The 26,156-nt window shown below is 46.0% G+C and overlaps 1 protein-coding gene and 1 non-coding gene across 3 annotated transcripts in view; one reads left to right on the forward strand and one right to left on the reverse strand.

Annotated features, from left to right (window-relative positions):
- GALNT12 (polypeptide N-acetylgalactosaminyltransferase 12) overlaps window positions 1-25,125 on the forward strand; it is a 38,559-nt gene extending 13,434 nt beyond the window's left edge. For both annotated transcript variants that reach the window (XM_077912665.1, XM_077912666.1), the window contains exons 3-10: window positions 4,711-4,900; window positions 8,504-8,689; window positions 11,380-11,497; window positions 12,896-13,072; window positions 15,382-15,513; window positions 21,102-21,215; window positions 22,150-22,296; window positions 24,699-25,125. In XM_077912665.1, the coding sequence (XP_077768791.1) occupies window positions 4,711-4,900; window positions 8,504-8,689; window positions 11,380-11,497; window positions 12,896-13,072; window positions 15,382-15,513; window positions 21,102-21,215; window positions 22,150-22,296; window positions 24,699-24,836 (1,202 nt within the window). In that variant the 3' untranslated portion in view covers window positions 24,837-25,125. The remainder of the gene's footprint in view (window positions 1-4,710; window positions 4,901-8,503; window positions 8,690-11,379; window positions 11,498-12,895; window positions 13,073-15,381; window positions 15,514-21,101; window positions 21,216-22,149; window positions 22,297-24,698) is intronic.
- Window positions 18,280-18,381, reverse strand: LOC144322830 (U6 spliceosomal RNA). The gene has a single exon (XR_013388447.1). It is a non-coding gene; the product is annotated as a U6 spliceosomal RNA (small nuclear RNA).
- Window positions 25,126-26,156: the final 1,031 nt, after the last annotated feature.

Consider the following 26,156-nt stretch of genomic DNA (forward strand, 5'->3'; position numbering starts at 1 on the left):
TGTCCTGGGCTGAAGGCGGTGCTAAACTGCTGAGCCACGCAGGGATCCCTGACCTTACGTCTTGAAGGTTGAATGGTTTGTGGGCAGCAGAGGTGGAAGGAGGGTGTTCTGAACAGAGGCACAGAATGTGGAAAGGCTCGGAGACATGGTGTTGCTTGGATTGCATAGGACCTGCAGGTAGTTCAGGAAGGAGCAGCTGCTTCAGGGGGGCAGGCAGAGGAGAGGGATGAGACATGAGAAGGGTACAAGCAGCATTAGACATGAGGCCGACCTGGGACTTTGTCCTGGGGCAGGAAGAGCAAAGGTAGGATTTTTTTTTTTTTTTCAAAGGTAGGATTTTAAACAGGAGAGCAGTTTTGCCCTTTGAGGGATCCCTCTGGGCCAGAGATACCTGTGGGAAAATGGTGTATAGGGAAGCTCTGTGGGGAGGCCAGGTGCTGTAGAGGTGGCCCAGGTGACAGGTGGAGGCTTGGAGTCAGGTGCAGGTAGAGGGAAGGGGTAGGGAGGGGAGGAGGGACATTGGAGACATGACATCTAGAGGACCTGCAGGCTCCTGGCTTAGGTCTCTGGATGAGTGGTGGTGCTATCCCAGAGTTGGAAAAGCCACCCAGGGCAGGAATGACAGGTCTGGGAGAGGAAAGGAAAGGGGGCATTTGGCTTTAGATGTGTCAAGTTTGAGATGAGATCCAAAAGGGGCAGCGCAGGGGTGCTTGGTGGCTCAGTCAGTTGGGCATCTTACTCTTGATTTTGGCTCAGGTCATGATCTCAGGGCCCTGAGATCAAGTCCCACATCAGGCTCCATGCTTAGCAAGGAGTCTGCTTGAGATTTTGTCTCTCCCTCTCCCCTTCACCTAGCTCTCTTTCCCTCTCTTTCTCTCTCAATTCTTAAAAAAAAAAAAAAAAAAAAAAAAAGCAATAAAGCAAGAAAGCAAGAAAGAAAGAAAGAAAAAGGACAGCCCAGACAGGAGAACTGAAGCCAGGGAGAGACATTCCATTGAGAGAGTGGCCAGCATCCCTATAGGCCCGACCAGTGTGACCTGGGGTCCAGCAATTTGCATGCAGTCCAGGACTGGCCCTTATTTATTCACTGAATGTTTTTTGATTTTCTGCTGTGTGCCAGGTACTGTTCTAGGCACTGGGGATTCTGTGGGAAACACAAATCCCCGCTCTCATAAAATTCACATTCTGGTGAGTGGAGATGTGGATGGAGATGGTCAATGAACATGTAAAGAATAATGTAATACAACACAATATAAAATACACAATATAAAATAGCATAGCATAATGCAATGACATAGCAAATGTAATATAGCAAGGTGGAAAGTGCTATGAAACAAGTGGGAGAAGACTACGTGGAGCTTGGGGACAGGCCCTCCTCTAGCTGGTGGGGGGCAGGAAGCCTCCCTGAGGAGGTGGTTTTAAGCCAATAGCTAGGATGTAGAGAAGGAGGCAAACTGTTAGCAGGTGCAGGAAGAAGTGAGGGTGAACAGGTATTCTTCGGGCCGACTGTCAGTGGGGAGGTGACATGGGACCAGGTTGCACAGGTGGGTCAGGCCAGTAGGGCCTTGGAGGCCAGGATAAGGGGTGTAGGCTTCAATTTAATAAACCTCGTGGGAATTATCTGAGGGCTGTTGGAGGAAACAGGAAGGTCACAGTCACCCATGACTCAACACCTCATGGGTGGGGTGTTGGGGTTGCTGCCGTCATGCCACATGCCACGTGACTAGCCGAAGTGAGGGCAGCTAAGCTCAACTGTGGAGAAATGTCAAGGCCACAGCAACAGGGAGAGCCAAATCACCATCCCTGGGCAGCTACTGCTTCGTGGGCTTCTGCTGCTTCAGGCTCTGGGCCTGGTCTGTCTGACTTCAAAGCCAGGAGGATGTGTCCTAATTGGTGGGTGTGTTTGGGTGTTTTCACAGAAAGTCAAAATAACAGTGATCTACACGGGATAAAAATTGGTGTCTCTCACATCACACCTCTTGCATAACAGTCTTAGGGCCGGCGTGGCGGGCTCCACAGTGTTGGGGCCCAGCTCCTTCTGCCCCGTAGCTGCACATTCTCGAGAATGTGGTGCTGCCTTGGTCTGCATGCCCCAGGCTGGTTCTTCCCCTCCTGCTCATTCCCGGTAGTAGTAGGGTTTCAAGGAGCTGGGGAGCCAGACCGGGAAGTTGCCCTCATATCCCACTGAGCAGAACGGGGACACTTGACCACACCTCGCTGCAAGGGAGGCTGGGAACTGTAGCCTATATGATGGGTAGCTGTGTGTACCCACAGGGAGAGTGGGTGTTTGGGGACAGCTGGCATTCTCTATGACACCATGTAAGCCAGACCCGAGCTTGAGGCTGAGTGAAGCCTACTGGGCACTGAGTTCTGGGGTCAGGGCATCTGGGCTGGAGGTGAGCTTTACTGTGAACCTATCATGACACCTGGGACAAGTCACTTGTCTTTTCTGAGCCTCAGTTTCTCATCTGTGAATGGGTTTATCCATACTTATGTCAAAGAGCGACAAGGAATAAATGAGATCTTATGCCGGACAGAACCCCATGTCCACTGGCACGTAGTAGGCACTCATCTATTTCCTTTGCTCCTTTGCTCCCTTGCTCCCAGGGATTTTTTTTTCTTTTTTAAAGATTTTGTTTATTTATTCATGAGAGACACAGAGAAAGAGAGAGAGAGAGAGAGGCAGAGACACAAGCAGAGGGAGAAGCAGGCTCCACGCAGGGAGCCCGACGTGGGACTCGATCCCGGGTCTCCAGAATCACGCCCTGGGCTGAAGATGGCGCTAAACCACTGAGCCACCCGGGCTGCCCCAGGGCTGTTTTAAATCTGCGTTGGCACTGGTTCTGGATCATAGTGCACGAGGAGCCCAGCTCCAACGCTTTGTGGCTACACAATCTTGAGCGAGTCAACCTTGACCTCGGCCCCCATAAAATGGGGTAACAGTTCCTACCTTGTAGGGTCATTGTGAGGATTGAGATGAAGGCTGATCGTGTGCTGGCTCAGTGCCTGGAGTATTGCTAGCATTTGTTAAATGGTAACTTATTCTTTTATGAAATATTAAAAACCTGTAGAGTGCCGAAAACATTTCAGAAATGTATTCGTTTAGAAGCAAGGATCAGATTAATTATTTTATCCTCGTGGGACTGAATAGCATCTCAACAGACAGTGCTATGGTTTGAAGCCCTTCCGGCACAGCTCTGTTCTCTCACGGACGTCAGTGTAAGGCCCTGTGAGGCTTCCCTCCCCATAGTGGTGGCTTGTAGTGTGGGCCACATGCCCACCCCCAGCCTGTAACAAGATCAGAGCCCTGATCTGCCCCTCCTCCCTGCCACCCTCTGTGTGTCAGTCTGAGCGGTCTTGAACCAGTGTCAGCCCCTCCCAGGGTTTGGGGAGACATTTCAGACAGACATAAATTTGATGCTGACCAAATCCAAATCCATAAAGAGCGGCTACCCATGCATTTTCTTTTTCTCTTTCTTTCCTTTTTTTTTTTTTTTTTTTTGCACCTGCATTTTCCTGGGTGTTTACTGGGCACTGCCACTAATTAGCTTTTCTTGGGAAGTCAGCTCCCTTATTCCTGCTGTCAGCTTACTTGCAGTTATATTTAGGATTGAAAAAAAAAAATCAACCAATGAATGCTCTTTTTTTTTGAGTGCCAAGAATATTTAGGGAAACATTTTTACAAACTATGAAGCAACCTAGAACAGTTCATAAAATTTTCCTTTTTGCTGATGATTGAGGACTTCAGACAAAGCCCACATTGACCTAGAGAGATTGTCTCATTTTTAGGTTGCCTGATGGGTTCCCACCCACCTCCATGTGACCCACAGAGGGGTGCGAATCAGGGCCTCCAGTCCCAGATCGTGTGCGGAGTTGCAAGTCTGGGGGCCAGCCCTTGCTGTGGACTCTTCAACTTTTAAAGCCTCATTTCCTCTTCCACAAAATGCAATGAGCACATCCTCCTGACAAGTTTTGGATTTGTTTCACAAGGATAAGAGATTGTACAAGGAAGCTCTGGGAGGCAGTGTTAAATTAAGCCTGTTGGATTCAAACCAGGGCTACCAGGTTAAAATCCTGGCTCCTTAGCTCACTTGTTCTGAGATCTTGACATATTACCTAGCCTCTCTGGCCCTAGTGTTCTCGTCTATAAATGGGGATAATTGTTGTCTTTACCTTATGGGATAGTTTTAAGACTCATGTGACTTATAGGTAAATCCCCTAGACAGTAATTAGGCATGGGAGGTTATTATTTGTTAACATAATTCCACATAATTTAAATTTTTATAACATTTTACATAATTAATTAACGTAAATAAACCAAGTTTATAGTAAGCCAGTTTTTCTGAAACATTGTGGTTGGGCAATTTTTATGTTTTGTCTCTTTAAATGCTCACACGTCAAGGTATGATGTATTTCTGAGAGAGTAACAGCTTTGTTGAGATATATCCACATACCACATGCACCCATTTCAAGCATACAATTCAGTGCATGTGTGTTCTGATGGGGAGCATTCGGTGGTTCTGGAATTCCTCTGCCCCAGCCTGCCCTGGCCTTCTTACTCTTCCCGCCCTGGTTCTGGGTGAGGTCAGGACATCCCAGGTGCAGAGCAAAGGAGGCTTATGTGTGTTCTTTTTTGGGATAGTGAGGCCCTGGCAGGACATGACTTGGGGTGTGGGGCGGTGACCCTGCTTGTCTTACTTGCCTCCACAGAGCACCTAAAGGAGCGCTTGGCCAATGAGCTATCTGGGCTGCCCAAGGTGCGTCTTATCCGTGCCAACAAGAGGGAGGGCCTGGTGCGAGCCCGGCTTCTGGGCGCGTCTGCGGCTAAGGGCGAAGTGCTGACCTTCCTGGACTGCCACTGTGAGTGCCACGAGGGGTGGCTCGAGCCGCTGCTGCAGAGGTGCGTGAGCATGTGGGTGCGGGCCCAACATCATGCAGAAGCGGAAGCTCCTTACCTGGGGCATTAGAGGCTGCCGGACACCTGGGGTCAGATGCTGCCTGGGCAGTTGTCTGTCACCGGGCATGATAACAGTCCGTGCCCCACAGGGCTGTGGAGGCCATTCAATGAATTAATACACATGCAGTCTTTAGAACATGCTAGCATGTATGAGGCTAGCATGTATGAGTGTTTGCTTTTATTACTATTTACCTCTTTGCTGTGGAACACTTAGAAAGTATGATCAACCAAGAAAAAAAAATCAATCATATAGAATCACACTGCTAAAGAATATATATTTTGGTGTATTTCTTTCAAGCAAGGCTGTCTTATCTGTTATACTCAGTGCCTACAATGCTTAGGGCCCGTGAAATGTTAACAGACCCACAAAAATGTTTTTGCATTTTTTAAATTTGTTTTTATTTTTTTAAAGATTTTATTTATTTATGAGAGATACACAGAGACAGGCAGAGACAGAGACAGAGGCAGAGGGAGAAGCAGGCTCCCTGTAAGGAGCCTGATGTGGGACTCGATCCCGGATCCCGGGATCATGACCTGAGCTGAAGGCAGACGCTCAACCGCTGAGCCACCCAGATGTCCTGCATTTTTTTTTAAACCAGAGGAAGAAAATGAATATCGATAATGACTGCACAATAATGAATCTAGCCTGAATTGTGTTTGTCCTTTTACCAATATAGTCATAAAATACAGTTTTTAATATATATATATATATATTTTTTTTTTATGGAGCCATGAAAAGTCTTCAAGGACGACATACCTCCTGCTGTCCCACAGTGTCTTCCCCTGACCCCTCCAATCTGACTGTCCCCCAAAACTACTGTCACTGGGCCCCAACTTTTGTTCTCTTCGCTCTTTCTCTCCCCATTCTCCTAATTGTGCATCATAGCAGTCAGGAGCCAGGCTGGCAGACTAGGAACTGCTCTGGGGGGGTCTCCTTTCCCCCCCAGAGGGGGCTCTGCATCTGGTTCCTCCCTATGGACCAGGCAAAGGGTCGGAGGATCTGGGTCTCTGCAGTTGGCAAACTGCCTTCCTATGGCCTCTAGCACTTTGGTTGCTAGAGTCTGTCTGGAAGAGCTGGGACCCACTTGCTTCTCTTCCTGTGTGAGACCAGGCTGTCCCCTGTTCTGCTACTTCTGCTATGTTTGGTCCTGTCCCCTATGGAGGCCATAGCTGCCTCTTTCTCCTCCTCAGCTCTGATGAGCTTCACTGGCAGCAAGCATCCAGGGTTCCTCAAGCCTGTGATGGAGTCTGAGGTTATTTAGAACATGGTGACAGCTAAAGAATTCCCTCTGGAATCTGGACCAGTGGGTTCACCCCTCACCCCTTCCCCACCCTGCACACAGATGGCCTCCTCTAGGCTGGTCAAAGGCAGCTGATGTGCTAATGCTGCCCAGAATTCCACTCTAACCCATCCTGTGGAGGGCAGCAAGGCAGCCCTCCCCATAGACAAGTCCTTGTTCCGTATCTCTAGACAAAAGAATCCCACCTGGGGAACTTGTAAAATATACCAACTCCTGTTCTCATGACAGACTCTTTGGATCTGGATCTCTGGGGGTGGGCCTGGGCTTCTGGATGGTTCAGAAGCTCTCCAGGGACCTAGGTATGCACCGGAGTTGGCACACTGGCCACTCAGATGGTCCAATAGGAACAGTACCCCATTATTCCAGGGGGTTTTGAAAATAGAAGGTGTACTTTGGTTCTCAAGTCAGGTAAGTAGTGCTCCTGGCATTTTTGCAAACCTTGTCCTGGGGATACCAGACATCTCATGCCAGGCAGCTTAGCCCCACACAGCAAAGCGTGGTTCTGCCCCAGGTGCTAGTAGTACACCTGCCCCTGCCCCCCACCTGTGGGATGTACTGTTACAGGGCCTGCTTGTTGTGTGACCAGGATCCAGGGGCCTTTACTCCAATGCTGGCACCTCCTAATTTTCTATAAAAATTAGACTCCCCATGCCTCCAGCCAGTTTGATCGCAAGTCACGAGTTCTTTCTCTGCCAGGGGCTAAGTAAGAAGCTTCTTTGAACCTACCCAGAGAGGTCTGCTGTTGGTCCCTTCAAACCATCTAAGAGTGGACCCAGTTTATTTAATAACTAGGTGTTGGTAGGTGCTCACCCTACATCTTCCTTACTTTGGGGAATTCACAGGTTTTATTCATATAATCTATCCCGAACAGTGAAATTTCACCTAATATTGTAATTCTCACCCAAATTTGGTATTCACATCACCCCACCCTGACTTCCTGATATCTTCTTCTCCTTTTTTTAAAGACTTTATTTATTCATGAGAGATATATATAGAGAGAGGCAGAGACACAGGCAGAAGGGGAAGCAGGCTCCATGCAGGGAGCCCGACGTGGGACTCGATCCTGGGTCTCCAGGATCACGCCCTGGGCTGAAGGTGGCGCTAAACCGCTGAGCCACCAGGGCTGCCCTATTCTTTAAAAAAAAAAATTTTTTTTTTAAATTTAAATTCAATTAACATTCAGCATATTATTCCTTTCAGAGGTGGAGGTCAGTGAGTCGTCCGTTCTAGTATTATTCTAAGGACACTTACAGCTCAAGTCTGGTTCATCCCCGTTTCTTCACAGCATTGCCCTGTGTGACTTAGGATTTTTAGGTCTCAAATTCCAGCTAAAAGCTCCCAAAATGTAACCCAGAAAAATTCAGCATTTGGACACGGCCCAGTCTCAGTGCATCTTTCCTGGTGTGCCATCAGATACAAAAAACTGATACGCCAGCCTGCTGAAGGGTGCCCGGGTCTGCAATCATGATTGTGGAGAAGAGATGAAGCAGACACACGCAGGCTGATATCTGCAGCGGGAAGTGAGAGGACCAGGTTTTTCGCTATATCTCACAATAATAAGAATTAAAAGAAGAGCAATAGTACCAGGTGCTCTGCGAGCCATCTTCTACAGATGTTCCCTCAGAGAGTCCTCCCATGAACCCTCTGAGTAGGTATTATTGTGCCAGCGTTAGCCACACACAAAACAGGCTCTGAGAGGTTAGGTGACTTGGCTAATGTCACACAGCAAATAAGGGGCAGGACTCAAATTTTTATTCCAACTGCAAAGCTGATCCTTTGGTCTGGGTACATCTCTGTTTTTTAAGGGGGTAATTATTTCTTGACATGAAGATGTTTCATTGTGATTAAATGAAGAAACCTCTTGCAATCTTTAGAAACTGAAAATCGATCATCTGTCGTAAAAGTGATCTTTGATTTTCATGTGTCTCGACTTTCATTGAGAGATTCAAGTTTATCCAGAATATCCGTAGATGGAATAAGAATATTAAAACTGCGGGACCCTTCATATTCAGGCCAGAATCCCTGCTTCCTCGGCCTCCCCTGTCACCTGAGCATCCCCTACGATAACCACCTGCCAGGGCCTGCCATGGCTACAGAGACCCATAGGAAGAGGCACAAGCCTTTGTCACACAGGTGCTCCTCCTTCCAAGTGAGAGGATGAGGAGAGTTCATCCCCAAATTCCCTTCTCGTCCTCTTGCCACCCATCCACATGGTGAGGCACATGGGGTGTCCTGGTGTTTGCAGGATCCACGAGGAAGAGTCGGCTGTGGTGTGCCCTGTAATCGATGTGATTGACTGGAACACGTTTGAGTACCTGGGCAACCCCAGGGAGCCTCAGATCGGCGGCTTCGACTGGAGGCTGGTGTTCACGTGGCACGTGGTCCCTGAGAGGGAGAGGATGCGCATGCGGTCCCCCATTGATGTCATCAGGTTAGGGGGTGACTTGCAGGCCGCTCGCTCTGTGAGCATGCCTTGTTGTATCTGGCTGCCGTGCTGGGGAGGGCTCTTGGGAGGGCTGGGTTGCTGTTGCTCTCCCATTTTCTCCAGAGCATTTATTTATTTTTATTAAAAATCTTAGCTACACACATGGATTGCATTTTGGCATATTTTATTTATTTACTTATTTTAAAAACTGTGGTAAAATCTCCCATTTTAGCCATTTTGAAGTGTTTAATTCAGTGACATCAAGCACATTCACAGTATCGTGTAACCATCACCTCTGCATTCTTCCAGAACTTTTTTCATCATCCTATCAAGCAATGACTCCCATGTCTCTCCTTCTCCAGCCCCTGGTAACTTCTGCTCTATGTTCTGTTTCTACGAATTTCCCTAGTCTAGATAGCTCATATAAGTGGAATCACACAATACTTGTCCTTTTGTGTCTGTCTTCTTTTACTTAACATAATGTTTTCAAGATTCTTCTACAATTCCATTCCTTTTTATGGCTGAATATATATCCATGTTTGGTTATCCATTCACCTGCTGATAGACACTTGGATTGTTTCTACCATTTGGTTATTATAAACAATGCTGCTGTGAATATTAGGATACTGTTATCTGTTTGAGTCCCTGTTATCAGTTTTTTGGGGGTGTATGCCTAGGAGCATAATTGGTGGGTCCTATGGTAATTTCATGCTTAACATTTTGAAGACACACTTTCAGGTCCTTTTTCAACTGGCAGAGATGGACCTGGGGGTGAATGGGCCACCTATGGCCAGTGGGTAAACCTGAGTCTGAGTAAAGTGGGCTCAAAGAGGGATCAGTTGCTCTCATTCTTTGAGGTGTTAGAAGTTAATAGTATGGCTTCTTCCTCCCCTTCCAAGTTCAGGATCAAATGGGAGGCAGATAATAGGAGTCAGGCAGATGGAGGTCAGACATCAGCTATATTGCTGGTGTATTGATTTGGAAATGGTGTCTTCGGTCTGCACTCATGTTTGGCAGATGGGCTTCTGAATCTGCCACCTGAGTTCTGACCTTGAGATGACCCACTGGTGACTAGAGGGAAATGCCTGTGGAGACATTGGTTGAGAAATGGGGGATGAGAGATGAATGGGGCCAAGGCATGTCCAGTCTGGAAGGCCAAGGACAGGGCTTGGGACTTTACCCTGAGAGGGTAGAGCCATTGAAGGGATTGGGGCTGGGAAATGACCATTGCCTGTTGCAGTCTTTAAAGATTGCTGGAAAAAAATAAAAAAATAAAAAAATAAAAAATAAAGATTGCTGGATGCAATGTGATGAGGGGCCTGCAGGGGTGGGGCAGGGGGCAGGGACATCATTAGGAGGTGTTGTAGTCTTCCAGTCAGGAAGGATGGTGCAGGGGAAGATGGAGGGAAAGTGGGGACTCCAGAAATGCTGCTGTGGAAAAACAGAGAGAGACCGAATGAGAATGGGGAAGGGAGAGATTGAATGATGCCCAGGCTTCTGTAGGTGTCCTGAAGGAGATCCTTCCCAACATTTCACCGAACAGATTTGTAAACTGAGGCTCAGAGTAGGAAGGATCCTATCCAGGGTCACATATTCAGCTTGGGAGGCTGACACGAACTCTCGTGATTCCCCCCCATACACACATATGTGCTCAGGGATGTTATGGCCAGCTCCCCTTCCCTTCCTGTAATATCCCTGGGCCTCAGTTTCCTCACCTGTGAAATAGATACAGGCATATCCACCCTGCCTACTTCTAGAATTTTAGGGTGAACACTCATGGAAGTGCTTTGTAGTCTAGAGCCTTCCCTTCCACAAGGAGTCTTGTTGCCCTTTTCTCATTGGCCCAGAGCTTGGAACACAGGCTAAGCCAATACATTGCCAAGGCCCAGAAGTGCTCCTGGAAGATCTTACAATTTTAAAACAGTTAGGCTCTTGATATGTGGTTCTCCATTTCTGAATGCATCCTTTTGAGTCTGCATCTCTGGGTGTGTTGACCTTTCCAGCTTTCTGCTGTGGTAGGATGGAAGCCTTGGGCCCTTTCTGGAGCCAGTACTGGTTCTACAGGAACCTCATGGGGAGAAAACAGAAGCAGAAGAAGCAGGCCAAAGCTGGCAGCCTGGGGTGCAGGGGTGGCCACTCATGCAGGGGAGGAACGGGCCTTGGGGGAGATTTAAGATGATGGCGTTGCCTTATGTGCTTTCAGCCGCCCTAAGGGCGTCTGTGCTCGCGCTGTGGTTGCATGGCCAAGGCCACCGCAGCCCAGCGCTAGCCATCATCTTGGGGAGCACATCTCTCTTCTTGACTCTCCTTGTTATCTATGCATCTAGAAGTATGAGATTCTCTCTCACCCTCAGGCCTTTGCTCATGCTGGTGTCTTCTTGGAGAACCATCCCATTCCCCTTCTGTGCCAACTCCCCTGTATTCTTCAGGCCGAACCCTCCCTCACTTGCCGCATGACTTCTCATGTGTGCGCAAGGACCCCACCTTGAGCTGAGTCATCTCACGCACAGTGTGTGTTGAGATGTCTGTGAGCTTCCCCAGGGCAGGGACTGTGGGGACACATCTATGCCTCCAGGCCCGGCATAGCCCCTGGCCCAGGGCAGGAACACAGGCTGTGCCTAGAGATGGGTGGGCAGGAGTTCAACTGTGATGAGTTCCTGCGCTCACGTTGCAATCTGGTTATCACTCTCTTCCAGGTCTCCAACGATGGCTGGAGGGCTGTTTGCTGTGAGTAAGAAATATTTTGAATATCTGGGGTCTTATGATACAGGAATGGAAGTTTGGGGCGGAGAAAACCTGGAATTCTCTTTTAGGGTAAGTATTCCAGTCTTTTCTTTGGTCTTATTCTTAACCTGTTCTCTCTCTCTCTTTCTCTTTCTCCCCCTCTCCTTCTCTCTCAGAGCATAATAGGATTTGCCAGGAGAACCTGGTAGATTTTTCCTCCATGTTGGTAGATTGTATCTAACGGTCCTGAAAGATGATAGAGTAGTGACGCACACATCCTATAGACATCTTTGTCTTCTTATTTGAACTTTCTAAAAAAATGTACTTTTCACAGATTTGGGGCAGGGGAGGGCCTTACAAGTCACCTAGTTCTATTCTCGTGCTGCCACAGGACAGGACTGGGTCCCAGAGAGGGAGGTAACAGGGTCCAGGTCACCCAAACAGTGAGTGGCAGAGACTGGGCTAAAACACAGGCCCCTGCCTCCCGATCCCATCTCTTGGAACCTTGATTTGCTGAATTACTTACGAAGTACCCTCTTTAGCACAGGGACTTTCAAACTTTGCCACGAGTCAGAATCATTAGGGAGACTTGCCAAAAAGGCAGACTTACAGGTACTGTCACCAGAAAGTCAGGTTTGATAGATTTTTGGTCGGGACCAGGAACCTGCTTTTTGGGACCAGCCCACCTACTAATTTGCTGCATGTGGTACACAGATGTCCCTTTGAGAGACCTCTAGCATTTCGGTGGGTTTTCCCAAATCTTGCATTTTATGTATCAAAAATCTACGTCAATATCTGTACTTTTTAATAGAAAATTATAAATTTCAACAATATTTTATGTGGTTTCCTGCTTAGACAGGGTTAGTAAATACGAATTGGCCCTCCACGGAAAACTCACCCACTTCCATTCTAAGTACCAGATACTTTCCCCTGTCACACATCCTGGGGACAATGGGGGTGTTCGTGGCCATCTGCCCCAGCGTGAAATGGTTTCAGACAACTCAGCCTGAGGTTGAGGTTCAGGGTGTGCTCTTAATGGTCTTTCTGCCTCTTCCCTAGGTGTCAGGCTGCTCTGCCTGCCTCTAGAAGCTCTTCCTTTCCCCCTTCCAAACCTCTCTCCTTCCTTGCTGCTTTCCTATCTTCTGTGGCTAGGAGACCAGGTAATGAGCCTGTGTTTTACATAATGAGTAAAGGGGTCCCCACTGAGGTCAGCTATGGGTGTTCCTGTGAGTCAAGTGCATGAGCTTTAGTGCATGGACATTGGGGTCTTGCTTTCGATGGCTTATTTGTCTTCGGGGCTGTGTCCTTGCTCTTGGGCTGCATCTGTGTTTGGTGTGTGCCAGGGAGGTGGCCTCCTGCCCCATGGAGGGCCAGGCCCTGGCAGTGTTCCTCATGTCATCTGTGTGCCCAGTCTGCCTGCTGCGGGCATTGTAGGCCAGCGCTCACCCCCCAATTCACCCACCGGCCTCCTCCCTAATCTGTGCACAGATCTGGCAATGTGGTGGGACCCTGGAGACACACCCGTGCTCTCACGTTGGCCACGTTTTCCCCAAGCAAGCTCCCTACTCCCGCAACAAGGCTCTGGCCAACAGCGTCCGAGCAGCTGAAGTGTGGATGGATGACTTTAAGGAGCTCTACTACCATCGCAACCCCCATGCCCGCTTGGTGAGTTCCCTGGCCCGCCTGCACCCCGGCTGGCCTGCACCCCGGCTGGCCTCATCAAACAAAAGCAGCTGAGTCTGGCCTCCCCACCATAGCGGACCTATGGTTCCAGAGATAGAGAATAAATTGGGCACTCCTGATACCAGTGTGGGAAAACTTTATTCTTCTACTTATAATAATAATACACACAGTTGATTCTCATTATTCACAGTAATTACAGTCTGTGCAGTCATTGCCAACCCTGAATTCCAGACTGCTGAACCCAGGACTACAGGGCTAGCTCCCTGCATGCCTCTCGCAGGTTGACATTTTTGCCAACTGAGCAAGGCATAACTTGGTTTTGGGACGCCTGGGTGGCTCAAGTGGTTGAGCATCTGCCTTCGGCTCAGGCCGTGATCCTGAAGTCCTGGGATTGAGTCCCACATTGGGCTCCCTGTGGGGAGCCCACTTCTCCCTCTGCCTGTGTCTCTGCCTCTCTGTCTCTCATGAATAAATAAAATTTTTTAAAAAAGACATAACTTGGTTTGTGTGTATTTCTGTTGAAAGACGTGATGAAGGATATATTGTTGATCCTTTACATTGGACTCGTGGCCAATACCACCATGACATGTGCCTGAATGGGGCCTGTCTAACTTGTGTATTTTCTCCATCAGGCACAGCGCAGCCTTTTCACACCTAGGAACTCTAGGGAGCCCTCCAGCATGGTGCTTGGGGGGCTTTTGAACAGTGAAGTCACCAACACAAACAGCAAAACCCAAAAAACGGGGCACGAGACAGAGCGTGAACAGGACACTTGGTGACAGTATGGGACCTGAGTCATGACCTCTGTTAGGACTGTCACACTGGGTGACTCTGATTTTTGGCCGCTCTCTGCATGTTTGCGAATGACGACAAAGGTGTGCAACCACAGGTCTTGATTTTAGGGTTCCAAATAAACTTCAGATAGGTGCACTGCCTCTGCACTGGCCAGCTCTGCAGGCCCCGGGACAGAACACCCACCCTGCATCTGCATAACTAAGAGGGCCACTTGGCAAGATGAGGTGTGCTCTAAAGCCTCTCTTTTCCAGCCACCAAGAAAATCTCTTTTTCTGAATTCTTCCAGCAGCCCTTCAGGGTAGCTATGAAGTTCTCATTTTTTAGGTGACAGAACTGAAGTTGAGAGATTTTTGTCCAGGGCCTTGTGGGCGAATCACGCAGAGCTGAGCCTGGGGCATGTGCCCTCCTGCAGACCTGCCCCTGGCCACCCCTTGGCCCCTCTGCCTCTAGGTGCCAGGGTCTGTTGCTTTTCTGTCCTGTCCAAGGCTGCAGGGTGGAAATATCTATTCCTTCCCATTACCCACTCTAGAAGCCACAGTTCCTCTTCCCGAGGGTTCCCAAAGAATAACCTGTTTAGAAGGCCACCTTGTACACCTTTTTTATCTGGATGCCTGGGCTGAATGTTAAAATGGGAATTTGATTGAAGATGAGGGCACCATGACTCCCCAAAGAAGGAACCACTGGGAAATTTAAGTAAAAAAATCTGAAAGTTAACTCAGATGTTTTCCTATCATTACCATTTTGTTTAAATATTTAGCTTGTCAAATTTTAATACTTTTTTAAGATTTTATTTATTTATGTGAGAGAGAGGGAGAAAGATAAGAGAGAGCACAAGTAGTGGGAAGAGAGAGAAGCAGTCTCGCCACTGAGCAGGGAGCCCAACTCTGGGCTCAATTGTAGGACCGCAGGATCATGACCTGAGCCAAAGGCAGATGCCCAACCGACTGAGCCACCCAGGTGCCCCAAAGTAAACTGCTTTAACATTATAGTGCAGGGACAGTCATATGTCAGCACTTGGCATTGCTCCTGTGGCCATGCTAAACAGATGCTTGCTTTTATTCAGCTATTTGGAAGTTCTGAATCATTGGTTTTGTCCAGAAAACTAACCTTTCACAAGTATTTACCCTCACAGCGTTTTGTGCTTACCACTGTTAAGTATAGATTCAGACTTCAGTATATTGAGCACGTAAGGTCTGTGAGTGTGATTACATCGAGGCTACTTAGCCTTGTTTGAAAGTGAATGCTCAGGGGTCAACAGTAATTCAGAACGTCATGGGGTACGTGCTCCGCTGATGTTCGCTGCTCTGTGATCATGCACTCACCAATCCCCGGGACCAAGGATCCAGTGCAGCCCCAGGGCACTGCAGCTCCCTGACTTCATCACCAGACACATTGCGTCCTTTAAACGCTGTTGAATAGGGGAGCATCCGTGGAGATGGGACTTTGATAGGAGGTATGTGACCCGCAGGGACTCACCGTTTTTGCTGTTTTCTCAGGAACCCTTTGGGGATGTGACAGAGAGGAAGCAGCTCCGTGCAAAGCTCCAGTGTAAGGACTTCAGGTGGTTCTTGGAGAACGTGTACCCAGAATTGCACGTGCCTGAAGACAGGCCTGGCTTCTTCGGGATGGTGAGCGAGGCGGGCCCCTGCCCCTGGTAGGCAGGGGGTTCCTGATCAACAACTCCTGGCTGGGGAATGCCCCTTGGCGAGGGACTACTAGCCTTCCTCGTGGCCCCTCTCCTCCCCACATTCATGCACTGTCTTTCCTTCTCCCCACATTTGGACCTTGGGTCCAGAATGTCAGCACTAGAAGCCGTCTCCAAATTGGTGAGTATAAGTCTCGTATTATAGATGAGGAAACTTAGGCTTACTTTTTGCTTCCATGTCCAATTGTCAGGCTTCAATGCCTGGACCAGTTAATAATTCCCAACTCAGGGATTCATAAAGACAGTAGTGGAGGAAGAAGAACCACTTAAGTTATTTCAAAGAACCTGAAAGAAATGTTTCTGGGATGAAGTCAACTAAAATGTCCAGTGCCTAGGCTCTTGGGAGGAACTACACCAACTTAGGGAGGTCTCCTCTGCTGTGTCTTGTTGATCAGAGGTGCCCGTATTCCATTCTGGAAGCCTTTGATAGATACAAAGCAGGATGTTCTATGTTCAACTCATCTTCGACAAAGCAGAAAGAATATTCAATGGAGAAAAGACAGTCTCTTCAACAAATAGTGTTGGGAAAATTGGGCAGCCACATGCAGAAGAATGAAACTGGACCACTTTCTTACACTATACACAAAAATAAGCTCAAAATGGATCAAAGATCTAGATGTAAGATAGGAATCCATCAAAATCCTAGGAAACAACAGATGTTGGCGAGGATGCAAAGAAAGGGGAACCCTCTTACACTGGTTGGTGGGAATGCAAACTGGTGCAGCCACTCTGGAAGATAGTGTGGAAGTTTCTCAAGAAGTTAAAAATAGGGCTACCCAGTGACCCAGCAAGCAATTGCACTACTGGGTATTTATCCAGATACAAACAGTGATTCGAAGGGGCACTTGCACCCCAATGTTTATAGCAGCAATGTCCACAATAGCCCAACTATGGAAAGAACCCTGATGTCCATCCACAGATGAATGGATAAAGAAGATGTGGCATATATGTACAATAGAATATTACTCAGCCATCAGAAAGAATGAAATCTTGCCATTTGCAACAACGTGGATGGACGACCTAGAGGATATTATGCTAAGCAAAATAAGTCAATCAAAGAAAGACAGATACCATATGATTTCACTCATGTGGAAGTTGAGAAACAAAACAAGAACATAGGGGAAGGGAAGGAAAAATAAAGTAAGATGAAAACAGAAGGAGAGATTCTATAAGAGACTCTTAATCATAGGAAACAAATGGAGGGTCGCTGGAGGGGAGGTGGGTGGGGGGATGTGGTAACCGGGTGATGGGCATTAAGGAGGGCATGTGATGGAATGAGCACTGGGTGTTGTATACAACTGATGAATCACTAAACTCTATCCCTGAAACTTTAAAAAGAGAGCGAGAGAGAGAGAATTCTGAGCACATTGCATGGAACAGAAGTTCTCCACAACTATGAACTAAATCAGAACCAATTACATCTTCAGGCATCTTAAAAAAAAAAAAAAAAAAAAAGTAAACACCATCAACAACGATCTCCCTAATATGCAGGGTCTCTTGATTGTTTTTAAATCTCCGCCTCTTTTGATGAAATTTTCACTTACTCAACGTATTTGTGCTCCTCAAGTGTATCAAGAACTTTCAGAATATTCCGACTTTAATATTTACATGGAATTTACCCTGTGCTAGGCACTGCCCTGGGCATCAGAGTTTTGATGGCAAAAGGACAACCACTATCCCACCTTCTAGAAGTTAGGGAGATGGACATTAAATACACATACAAAATAAATACAAAGCAGACCATTAATGCAGCAAATTCCATTTTCACTGTGAAAATGTTCAAGCAGAGAAAATGGTATAAGGAACCCTGACCCCGAGATTCTAGAATTATCATGATTTTGCCTGTCTTGCTCTCTGTCTCCTCTGTTCCATCCTCTCATATTTTTCTTTGTCCAGGCATCCTGTCATTTCAGTCCTGTTCACTGCCACCTGCATGTCTGTATGGACATTGTCTTACAGAACCACAGACCATTATCACACACAATCAAATGAGCTGTCATTTCTTCATATCCTTTACTACCTCCTCTTTACTCAGATCTGCCCGATTTTTCACATCTTTCTTGGGGTGGTTGGCTCATTCCAACTGGGATCCAAATCCAGTCCACCTGTTGTGTTTGGCTGCCATGTCTTTCCTCCCGTGGCTCTTTCATCTAAGGCCTAAGGTCTTTTGTCTTGTCTTTGTTATTAATAACTTGAACAGTGAAGTCACCAACACAAATAGCAAAACCCAAAATAATAACTTATTAACAATAAATCAATAAGTTAATAACTTCCTATTTCTTCCCTTTATTTTCTGCCCTTTTGCGAATACTTGTTGGAAAAACAGCATCTGTTGTCCCGTAGAGCATCTCACCCTTGGAGTTACATAATTGGTTCCCTGTGGTGTCTTTTAAATTGTGCTTCTCTCACTCATAGTTCTGAAAATGGAAATTAGGTCTAAAGGTCTGATTGGAGTTGGAATCAACTGTTTATGGCGAGAGCACTTCATGGGCGTGCTCTGTGCTCCTCTTGTGTCATAGCAGGAGCACCTCACCTCTGGTTGTCCTGCCTCGGGTGATAAGATTGATCAGTGGGTCCAAGGAGCCTCTCCTGGACAGGCTATCAGGGGCCACCTCAGTCTTCTCTCTTGTGTTTTTTTGGTGGCTGTTGATAATCATTTACCTAAACTTGTATTTCTTTTTTTTTCTTTTTAAATATGGAAGGCTTCACAGAGAAATGTCATCCTTGTGCAGAGGCCATGCTGATCTCCATATCATTCCAGTTTTAGCATATGTGCTGCTGAAGCGAGCCCTAGACCCATATTTTAAATGGCATTGCCAAATGGTGCTCTTTCTAGTGCTTTCATTTCTTCTGCTTTATTAGCTGAGATTCTTCTGTAAAGAAGGACATTCCCTTGTTAACCAGGACATTTGGGTGTCCATGAAATTGAGTTCATTCAGAAAGGGCACAACACATTTTTAAGTCTTTTCTATTTGCCTGTTTTCAGAGTAAGAGTTGGCACTCTAACTGCCTCCAATTGTACTGAATGGGTTGTTTTTGTTTGTTGGCTCATTTGCTTTTTGGCTTTTTCTTTTCTTGAGCATCACTGTAAACCAGTGGGGTTTTTATATGACCAGTGTGCTTCGATCAATTAGTCTGTTGTGCATTTGTTGTTGTTGTTGTTTGTCTTAACTGGGTTACCCATCTTTGGCTAGTGAAAATCTCTTTATTTTGGCTTCTGTGATCTTGACTCTTTATATTTTGTTCTTTCCTTGATTCTGGCCACACTCATCTTCTACATTTGCTGCCATCCCTCCCAGAAGCCCTGACCCTTTGAGTGGGGAAGAGTGGTCAGAGCCCACAGTCTGGATGCCAGCAGTGGTCTTTGTCTCTAGAGCACGCTCTACAACAGAAACATAATGCTAGCCATATAAGTAGTGGAATATTTTTTAGAAACCGTATTTTTAAAATGAGCAAGTGAAGTTTATAATACATTTTATCTAATTCAATATATCCCCAATATCATCATTTCAACAGGTAGTTGTTGTAAAAATTTATTGAATGCATACTGAATCTTGAAATCTACTGTGTATTTTATACTTACAGCATATCTCAGTGTGGACTTAATCACATTTCAGGTGCCTGGTGGCCACGTGTGAACAGTGGGGACCATGTGAGAGGGCATGGAACTATAGTTTTTCAGAAAGCAGAGAAAGGAACTGCATATCTTTGAGAAACAAATCATGAGCTCATGCTCAAACTCAAATGCAATCTCACAAAATTTTTCTTCTTTAATATTATACTTATATTTCTTTTTTCTTATGCTGAAAATCTTAATTTCAAAAAATATTAGCATATTATTTATTTGCTTTATCTTAAACTATATTTAAAGTAGTTTCAAAGTAATCACACATCATTACCATTGACAGTGTAATACTGAATGAAGTTTAAGATTTCTTTGCAGATCTGTTTGTTTATAGAACATAATTCACTAAGGAAATGTAATCAAATATGGGATGTTCTAAAAAACGGAATGTTCTAAAGTCATTTAATATCATTTTTTTCTACACCTCACCAACTTGATACAGCTACCTTAGTTCATCTCAGTTTTCATCTTTAGAGGTTCCCACCTCTTTTAATGTTTTTGCGGTTTCTTTTCAAATCTTTCTGAACATAGGGAGCTCATTTAAGATCAAGGTCCTTTGGTGGTCAAGACTTTGCTAGATGACATTTGAGCCCTTCCAAATCTGAGATGCTCTGATTATTTTAAACATCTCCTGTTCCCAGATTCCTTCACAAAGCAGAGACTTCAAGAACACGGAAGTCTATGCTTTATAAGCTAGTGGATTGTGCAACCTTCTTTCTATATGGCTGCATCTTATCTTCAGGAACAGACTAGTCAAGGGTAGACAAGAGCCAGGGCAAGAGTGGGGTTCACACAGAGTTCATTGAGGGAGTCTTTGAACTCTCCAGAAAGGGATTTGGAAAGTTATGTGTCTTTTGTTAGAGGCTTTTGAAAGGGAAGATGATGGAGCGTGGTTTTTTGCTCTTAGAATGTTTGAAGCATTTTAGATCTAAAAGGTACCTTAGAGATGACATTAGATTAGATAGTGTTGAGTCATGGGGAGAGCACTGAATTTGGAGCTGGGGGCCTGGATTCAGACACAGGTGTCTGCACTTGTGTGACCTTGGGCAAGGCATTGGCTCTGTATTATGTTGTTTTTGTGGTCTAGAATGGTGGACTTCTGATCTGGGGCATGGTGAGTCTCTCAGTCTGGATATCTTTTTGCAGTTGCACACTCGCAGGAGGCCTAGGTGCATGTGTGAGGCAACAACTCAGTTATACTTGGACTAGTGCAGCAATAAGGCTCCACTAATGAGAACTGGAGAGATAGAAGCTTTCAGGCCATACAGAATTAAACTTGGGACACCTGAGTAACTCGGCTCTTAAGTGGTTAAGAGGTTAAGTGTCTGCCTTCTGCTAGATCTTGATCCCAGGGTCCTGGGCTCCCTGCTCAGTAGGGAGTCTGCTTCTCCCTCTCTCTCTGTCCTTCCCTCCCCTTGTGCTCTCTCTTTCAAATAAATAAATAAAATATATTTTTAAAAGAGTTAAACTCTCTGCAACTCAGATTTATCATCTGAAAACTGAGGTTATGATTCTTGCCTATAGTATAGACTGGGAAAGCGTTTTCAAAACTCAAAATGTAAGAGGCTATTACCATTGAGTCCAGTTTTTTTTTTTAAGATTTTATTTATTTATTCATGAGAAACAGAGAGAGAGAGAGAGAGGCAGAGGGAGAAGCAGGCTCCATTCAGGGAGCCTGACGTGGGACTCGATCCCGAGTCTCCAGGATCAGGCCCTGGGCTGAAGGTGGTGCTAAACCGCTGGGCCACCCGGGCTGCCCATTGAGTCCAGTTCTTAAAGCAGGCACTCCTCTCCGATGGAGTGATTACCCTCAGAGCCTGGGGTGGGATCTGTGTTACATATAAATCGGGACCTGGACCAAAATGCCACCTTTATGTTTTGTTTAGCTCCAGAACAAAGGACTGAAAGATTACTGCTTTGACTACAACCCACCCAATGAAAACCAGGTCGTGGGATACCAGGTCCTTCTGTACATCTGTCATGGAATGGGTCAGAACCAGGTAGGTGCTGCTTCTCTATAGCTTCACATTCCTGGGCCAAGGGCAGCAGGCAGCAGGAGGATCTTTTCTCAAGGGCTATTGGTATGGGTCTTTGAAGAGGGAAATGAGGGGGAAATCTCTCTGTTTAAAAAAAATTAAACATTTGATTTTTTTTTGCATTATCAAGGTAATATATGCTTATTGCAGAACATTTGGAAAATACAAAAAAATAGAAGCAGTAAAAAAATGACAGGACCCAGCAACTGCCATTAGAATGAAGACATACTTATTTTCCATCTTTTTGTAGGCAAGGCCTTTGGATTATTGTTTTATATAGTTATTATCATAATGTCTATATGTTTTCTATCCCATTATTTCTACTTCATCATACTTTTCATGTGTTATTAGACATCCTTTGAGAATATCAGTTCTAATGGCCTCTTAATAATCCTTTATACGGCTATATTACTATTTAGTTATAACTGAGTCCCTGCCTGCCTGTCTTTGTGATTGTATGTAACCCTGCCACTGACTTCTTGTCAGAAAAAAAAAAAAAGAAGAAAAAAAGCAATAGATCTGTATTTCAAATAACTTCCTTAGAATGAATGCTTAAACAGAATTATACGTTTGGATGCACAGTGCCATGCAAAGCAGTGTTTAGGGCAATTGCTGGTGGCCTGGGCAGGCCTGTCTGGGTGAAGTGCTGAGCTTCAGGCTGAGCAGGGGAGCAAGTCCTCGAAGGTCTGTAGACTGGAACAGGATCCCAGCCCAGGAAGGGAGATAAACCATCAGGACAGGCCCCATGGGGGAAATAGGAGACGAGGTGTCAGACACCTAGACAAAGGGGTGCGATTTGAGTTTCTTCTAGCCTGGAGTCTCCTCAGGTTCCTGTCCAGCGATTTCCGTCTTTCCACATCAGAGAGTAACTGGTGCTCGTTGGCCTCTCTGTTTTTAGTTTTTTGAGTACACGTCCCAGAATGAAATACGCTATAACACCCACCAGCCAGAGGCCTGCATCGCTGTGGACGCAGGAACGGATGTTCTCGTCATGCATCTCTGCCAGGAGATCACCCCAGAGAATCAGAAGTTCATCTTGCAAGAGGTAAGCGAGCTGTCTCCTGCCTTCCTTGCTGTCGGCCCGTGGGCCACCAAGGGGGAGTGAAAGTAAAGCATGCCCCCTGGCATAGTCCTTGTCTTGGGGATGTGGCCACATACGGGGAGACCAGGGGCTTCCCCCAGCGTGGTTGGAGTCCAGCATCCAGCATCAGCACCAGGCATCAGTAGTGCTTTGGCTTCCCTCCAGTAGTCCCACCCTCCCGAGACCTGTAGCCACAGTAATGGAAAGACGAGCTGTTGCAAACACATTTGAAGATGAAATGGGGTTTAAATGAGTGAAACAAATAGCCAAAGTGTAAGGATGTGAGCTTAGACCCGGGTAAAAGCTACTCCATTTCTTAAGGCCTTGTCTTTCCCAGCTGTAAAATGGGAACAGTAGTAGCAGCCTGTCCACCCCTAGTGCGGATTAGATGTGAAGCAGAAATATCCTCGGAAACCACGAGGCTCTGCAGAGATCAATTGTTACTTGCAGGATAATCACTAAGAAAACATCTCTCTGAGGGAGTTGGCTCTCCATCAGAAGTTATTGTTGATTTGGAACTGGGTATTATCGCTCTTGGCCTTTTGGCTAAGATCAAGTGTGGGACTGGGTATTATTTCAGGCCTGAAAGGCTAGCCCCACCACACTTGTTATAAGCTGTAAGGGGGCTCGTGAATCTGTCAAATCCTTTGACTCACTAAAAAGCAGGGAAGAAGTCCAAAGAAAATAATTCAAAAGAAAAAAATTAGTTCTCTTTCATCTCCATAGGAAGCTTTCTTTCCCAACCTGCCCCCCAGGGATGGAAGGATTGGTCTCTGTTGCTTATAAATGGGTTAATTCTAAGTATGATTAGAAGCTGGAGTACATTTTCCTGTAGACAGTATTACGGTTAGCAGTGAAATCTGCAGGCTCCTGGACAAGCCTTGCACCATGGTGCTATCCATGATATAAAAAACAAGAGGGAAGACTCCCCAGGTCTGTTTCTCTGCCACCCCCACCCCCGGCCCCTTCTCTTCTTTCTTCTAACAAGAACCTGTTTGTAAGTCCTTAAGGAATAGTAATGAAAGCTAGAAATCGTAAAATTGGTTTGAAATGTCATTAAAATTTTATCTTAGATTTTCCATTTAAGGAAAAGTAAGTTTCCTTGGAAGGGGAGGAAAAGGGATGCTGTACTTAATCATTTCCTTTCATGGTACTCTGAAGGCAGCTTGCGAGCTCCTTTAAGTGTTTTGAAGGTTAAGATTTTATTGTTTTTTTTTAAGATTTTATTTATTTATTCATGAAAGACACACAGAGAGAGAAGCAGAGACATAGGCAGAGGGAGAAGCAGGCTCCATGCAGGGAGCCTGATATGGGACTTGATCCTGGGTCTCCAGGATCACGCCCTGGGCCAAAGGCAGATGCTCAACCACTGGGCCACCCAGGGATCCCCAAAAGTTAAGATTTTTGAGATTCTTCTACATATAATTTTATTCCCAAAGTTTCTCTCTCTGTAGAACAGGTACATCACTTGTTGTGTCCATTTGCTCCTTGGCCACGATTAAGTTCCCTGGGGGTGTACAGCTTCAGCAGAGAGAGGTGGAGGGAAAAGACAAACTACGGGACTGGGGAGAGACTTGCTGCAGCCAGCAACAGTTGGGAGAAAGAAGAGAAGAGGGAGGCATTAAAGAGGACTGTGATCTTTTGGGATTGTGGAAATTGGCACGGTCCCTGTAGAACCCGTGTCCTCGCAGGTGACGTGCCTCCTCACCCAGCTGTTCTCCGGCCGATCTGGGACTACAGCCAAGTTTCCTGATTCTGCATTTAAAAATCTGAGCACCTGGGTGGCTCAGCGGTTGAGCCACCTGTCTTTGGCTCAGGTCATGATCCTGGAGTCCCGGGATCAAGTCCCACATGAGGCTCCCCACAAGGAGTCTGCTTCTCTCTTTTCCTATGTCTCTGCCTCTCTCTGTGTCTCTCATAAATAAATAAATGAAATTAAAAAAAAATCTAAGAGAAAGACATCACCAGGGATGGAATTAGTTGACCTAAGGGAAGTGAGAGAGGTTAATGAAGGATCTTTGATCCTGATTTCCCTGAAGGTAACAGGTAGGAATGAGACAGAGGGTCTGACAGGTCCCCAGAGCGGCCAGCAGGTGGCGCCACCAGGCCTGACCGTGGAGTTGGAGACCCTGGTGCGGAGCTTCCAGGAGAGGCGAGCCTGCGCACCTGTTACCCACCTGGCCTTCCCTATGCACGTGTGGTCCTGGGTCCCCTTAGCACAGGGCAGACACTTAGCGCTCAGTAAACTATCTCTGAAATGACAAAAATCACCTGAGCTCTTAAGAACACATTTTAAGGAAAAAGATATTTTCTGGGGGAATTATTTATCTTTCTCTTAAGCATCCAGTGTTGGTTATCTCTTGTAGGATGGTTCTCTATTTCACGTACAGTCCAAAAAATGCGTTCAGGCTGAGAGGAAGGCGTTAAGTGACAGTTTCGTACCACTCTTGCGGGACTGCATCGACTCAGAACATCAGAAATGGCTCTTCAAGGAACACATGTAATGAAGTGTCACTGTACCAGGAGCTCACTGAAGGTACGGAAGGCCCCTGGACTCTGCCCAGCAGAGACTTGGCTGACGACAGTGACGGACCCACCTGAAACCTGGCTGCTCTACTTTGATAAGGAAGTCACTTTACAATCTGTGAAGGTGATGTTGGATTTAATAAGCTCTGTACTGATTTTGAAAACTTCAAAATTGCTCCCAAGTGCCCTGTTTTCAAAGGGTGATCATAAAATGTTAACTCTTGGTATTCAGAGAATTAAAAACCTTTAAATATTTTTCTAACAAGAGGTATGTTCTACTGTCATGCCTTTCTGTTACTCCTAGCAAAAAACTAAATATTCTGTTTTCAGCATTTGCAAGGATTCCTAGCATGTGTGGAAATTAGACTCACGTAGCGTACTCTGCATAAACATTAACACCTCAAACATTGGGTTAGGTTTTTCTCAGGGTAGACAGATGGACACTAGGAACTTTGTATTGAGTCATATCATTTCATATCATTGAAATTTTCTTTCTTTCTTTCTTTCTTTCTTTCTTTCTTTCTTTCTTTCTTCTTTCTTTCTTTCTTTCTTTCTTTCTTTCTTCTTTCTTTCTTTCTTTCTTTCTTTCTTTCTTTCTTTCTTTCTTTCTTTCTTTCTCCTTTTTCTTCTTTCTTCTTTCTCTTTCCAAGATTTATTTATTTATTTATCTATTTATTTATTCATGAGAGACACAGGCAGAGGGAGAAGCAGGCTGCCTGCAGGAGCCCAATGTGGGATTCGATCCCAGATCCCGGGATCACACCCTGAGCGGAAGGCAGACGCTCAACTGCTGAGCCACCCAGTGCCCCTCCACATTTATTTAGATAAAGAATGCTATTTGGTTCTGTGTCGCCACCATAGTCCATACCCCAGTGAATTACTATGTTAGCTAAAGAGGACCAACCAAAGCTGAAATCCCGAAGGAACAGCATGACTTAAGGAGCCACTGTCAGTCTCCAGCACACACGGGTGGCCTTCTGACAGTGCCTACTGCGCTATGGCTGGCTGCTTTCAGTAATTACCTCTGTGACTTTAAAACACATTTATGTCATTTTACGTTTTAATTACACATTAGCATCAGGGGGAAGTTTAATGTGTTCTGTGAAATGCAGTTTTCAAATTGGTTCATTAATAATATTTGGTCCTTAAACCCGTGTTCATATCTGAGCTATAGCAGCTGCTACTGACATTTCTTTTTTTTTTTTTTTTAAAGGATTTTACTTATTCATGAGAGACACAGAAGGAGAGGCATAGACAGGCAGAGGGAGAAAGAAGCAGGTTCCCTGCAGAGGGCCTGA

This window comes from Canis aureus, chromosome 10, assembly GCF_053574225.1.
Source record: "Canis aureus isolate CA01 chromosome 10, VMU_Caureus_v.1.0, whole genome shotgun sequence".
Taxonomy (NCBI): Eukaryota; Metazoa; Chordata; class Mammalia; order Carnivora; family Canidae; genus Canis; species Canis aureus.